This window comes from Saccostrea cucullata, unplaced genomic scaffold (genome assembly GCF_032062105.1).
Source record: "Saccostrea cucullata isolate Sc308-1 unplaced genomic scaffold, CSIRO_AGI_Scuc_v1 ctg7013, whole genome shotgun sequence".
Lineage (NCBI taxonomy): Eukaryota > Metazoa > Mollusca > Bivalvia > Ostreida > Ostreidae > Saccostrea > Saccostrea cuccullata.
The window spans coordinates 1-3,263 of record NW_026928006.1 but is presented as its reverse complement, the minus strand read 5'-3'; the positions used below and the strand labels follow the sequence as shown (position 1 = coordinate 3,263).

Here is a 3,263-nt window from a genome sequence, read left to right as displayed (position 1 = left end):
TTATCGTTGCAATTCCTACTGTAATTTTATTCGAAGAATTACAATAAATGTATAATTGTTCTACAAATTATTATGTCGGAAACTTGTTTAACATTGACACAAGCTGAAAACATTTTTAGACCATTAAAATTATTTATCAATACATTGAATCTAAGGTACAGAATATAAAGGATTGTGAACACACTATATAAATGAAATATTTTCACAATTCGCATGATATCAGTCACATTTCATTAAAAAAAAACTGTGTCATTATAATTTTGAATATTGCCACACAATCCGATAACTAGGGTTCTATACAGCACATACCCACCCAACCCAATAACTGTATTCATTTGAACACTTTGAGTTATTCCTCTATCGATAAGAACCCATGAAACAATGAGAAACATTGTTTTCCGCACAAATGGGTATCGCAAAGACTGCAACCATATGCAGTATCCTTCCTTTTTCTTGGTGTGGACTTTGAGCATTGTTTACAGTAGGATCTTTTCTTCACTAGTTTTGAGAAACTGTGACATGTCGGCGTGTTTAAGGTGCGTCTCCCTGCTGCCCTTAGTGGTGTCCTGAAAGATCCAATCAAATTCTGAGCTAGTGAGATTCTAAAGTCCAGCTGTCGGTATTTCTTCTTAGGAAGCTGGGGTCGACTTTCTTTCATAAGAATATAGGCATTAATGATAGCAGTGTTGATAAGAAAGTGAAGTACATATTTCCACCACTTTTTGCTTGCCCTGCCGACTGGATATTTCGAACGCAATTGATCAAATAAATCAACTCCCCGAAAATATGATTGATAATACCCGATACTTTGTGGTCTGGGGACGGATACAGCTGTACCATCTTTCAGTCGCCTGGATACATTAGTAGCCATCTCAAGCGGCGATGTCATTGTTGACAAAACTGACACGGGTCGGTTATCCATCCACACAGTAGCTGTTAATTGGCCATCTTGTCTGTAACAAGAAAGAATTTACTTATTAGTCACATATTTCACAATCGTTACGTTTAAAAAGGCAGTATTTATAAATCAGGCCCAAAACTGCATTTCAGTGTAGTTTCAGATATATACCGTGTTACGTAATCTCCTTGGAACTTTGGCGTCACTGACTTCAGGTCGCTAGGGAATCCCTTTCTATTCCTCACAATAGTTCCACAACAGAAGATCTTTCTGGCGAGTAGACCCTTCGCTAGTTCAACGGAAGTAAAAAAGCTGTCAAAGAAAACGTGATGGTTTTTGCCCTTTAATTCCTCCGTAAGTTTAAAGACTACTGTCTGGCCAACAGGAACACCCTTGTATTGGTCCCTTCCGAGATACAGGTCAAGCTGATGGCAAAATCCAGACAAACTGTCGCACCGGAGCCAAACTTTTAATCCCCATTTAGTGGGTTTAGAGGGTATATACTGTTTGGCCTATAAAAGAAGATAGCAAGATATTCTATGCATGCACATTATAAATTGGAGACAAAGAAAAAACGCATCGTTTAAAAAAATCAACATAACAAAGGGGAACTTCCGAAGCACTCATTTTATAAAACTATAAAAGGGGGGTTAAACCATTTTGTAATAAAAATAGTTTCAGGTACATCAATAAATGAAGAAGTTATGCTTTACTACCTTATGTCTTCCTTTATATGCTATCATGCCTTCATCTATGGTTTGCTGTTTCCGGGGGTTGTAGGATTCAGACATGTTTTTTGAAACAATATCCAGAATAGGGCGAATTTTATAAAGAGTATCCTCCATGTCCTCTGCGCTGCAGTGCAAATACTGAGTAATTTTTTCGTAGCGTTTTAAGGGCATTACTTCCTGGAAGCCAGCATTCCTTAAAAATTTATTATGACTCCAGTACAGCTTGTAATCGGGAATCTTGTTTATACCCATCATGATCAGAATCCCAATATATGCCTGCATCTCATTATATGTACATTCATACCACAAAGAATCATGACCTACATTGAAAAAATAGAATAAACCTTTTAAGGATTTAATCTAGGGATGTGAATTTACATGTTTATGTTCAACTTGAAATAGAATTAATAAATTAATTGAAGTGCAATATATGCCTGCATTAATTCTATACAGGGTGGCACCATTTCAATACATAAAAATATTGTCGAAATAACGCGCAACTATTTCATAGTGTTTTGCAGGAAATAGTATTAGTTCACCCCCCCTTCTTTCACCAGTAGTTTTAAGAATTTTAACCTTTCACCTAATATATTTATTACTGACTACCTGGAAAATGTGTGATAAGCTTCAGTACTAGTGTAAATAAAATTAATATTAATACAGTGCAAATTGTAGGACACCCCCCCCCCCCCCCCAAAAAAAAAAAAAAGTGGCACTACAATGTGAGTTGATATTAATTTCGAATCAGTATTATTTTTAAAATTGTGTATATTATGTACTCATTTCATTTTCAGTCAAAATGAGATGTAGTAGAGATGTTCTACAATATTTTTAATCGTATGATTCACAGAAAACATTAAATAAATAAAAAGAACTACATGTCTTTCATACATTTTTTTTATAAATAAAAAGTTTTTAGCACACGGGCATTTTTCAAGGATATAGTAGTATATATGTATACAATATAATTACACTAGGTCTTTATCTATATATTTATTTTTACCTTCATCATATTACGGTATATGTTGTAAGTCATATTTGTCATTTTCTAAACTGATAAGCTATATTGCCCAAAGTTATATATTTTGAATAAATAAACTTATGCACAAGTTGCAGATTTTTAAATGAAAAAAGTTGTTCAATATCAGCGTGCGTGTTTACTTCTCAATAACTTTTTATAAAACACTTGATTCGTATGAAGTGTTATAAAATTTTACGGAATTTAATATTATGTCTGCCTTAGCTCTATTCTTTAACTATCATGTCAATTTTTCCTTGATAAATATTACAATCATATTTACATGACATAACTTATATCATATATAGCTGTAATTAATAGCAAACCTTTTCTTTGTTGTTCCTCTAGGGCATATTTGTTAGTGCCTGTTACTAATGTAGAAATACAATCTGAATCAAAAATGTTTTCGAAAAAATCTTTTTCTGTCACACAACATTGCACTTTCTCCGTTGGTCCCGTAGTACATACAAAGGGCGGTACATCAATATCTTGTAAGATGGAAGTCCATTTTGGTGCCATTCCTTGTTCATCATTAGATTCCGTATCGGTTAGATCTAGGTCGGAATCAGAGAGGCTCGATAACGAAAGATTTTCAGAGCTTAAATCACTTAAACTA

The 3,263-nt window shown here is 34.1% G+C and overlaps 1 protein-coding gene across 1 annotated transcript; it reads right to left on the bottom strand.

Moving 5' to 3' along the window:
• Window positions 1–349: 349 nt before the first annotated feature.
• On the bottom strand, window positions 350–2,019 carry LOC134276151 (piggyBac transposable element-derived protein 4-like). The gene is made up of 3 exons (XM_062758421.1): window positions 1,615–2,019; window positions 1,070–1,410; window positions 350–953 (listed from the first exon to the last, which is right to left on the bottom strand). The coding sequence occupies exons 1-3, from the start codon at window positions 1,909–1,911 to the stop codon at window positions 350–352; spliced, it is 1,242 nt and encodes a 413-aa protein (XP_062614405.1). The 5' UTR covers window positions 1,912–2,019.
• Window positions 2,020–3,263: the final 1,244 nt, after the last annotated feature.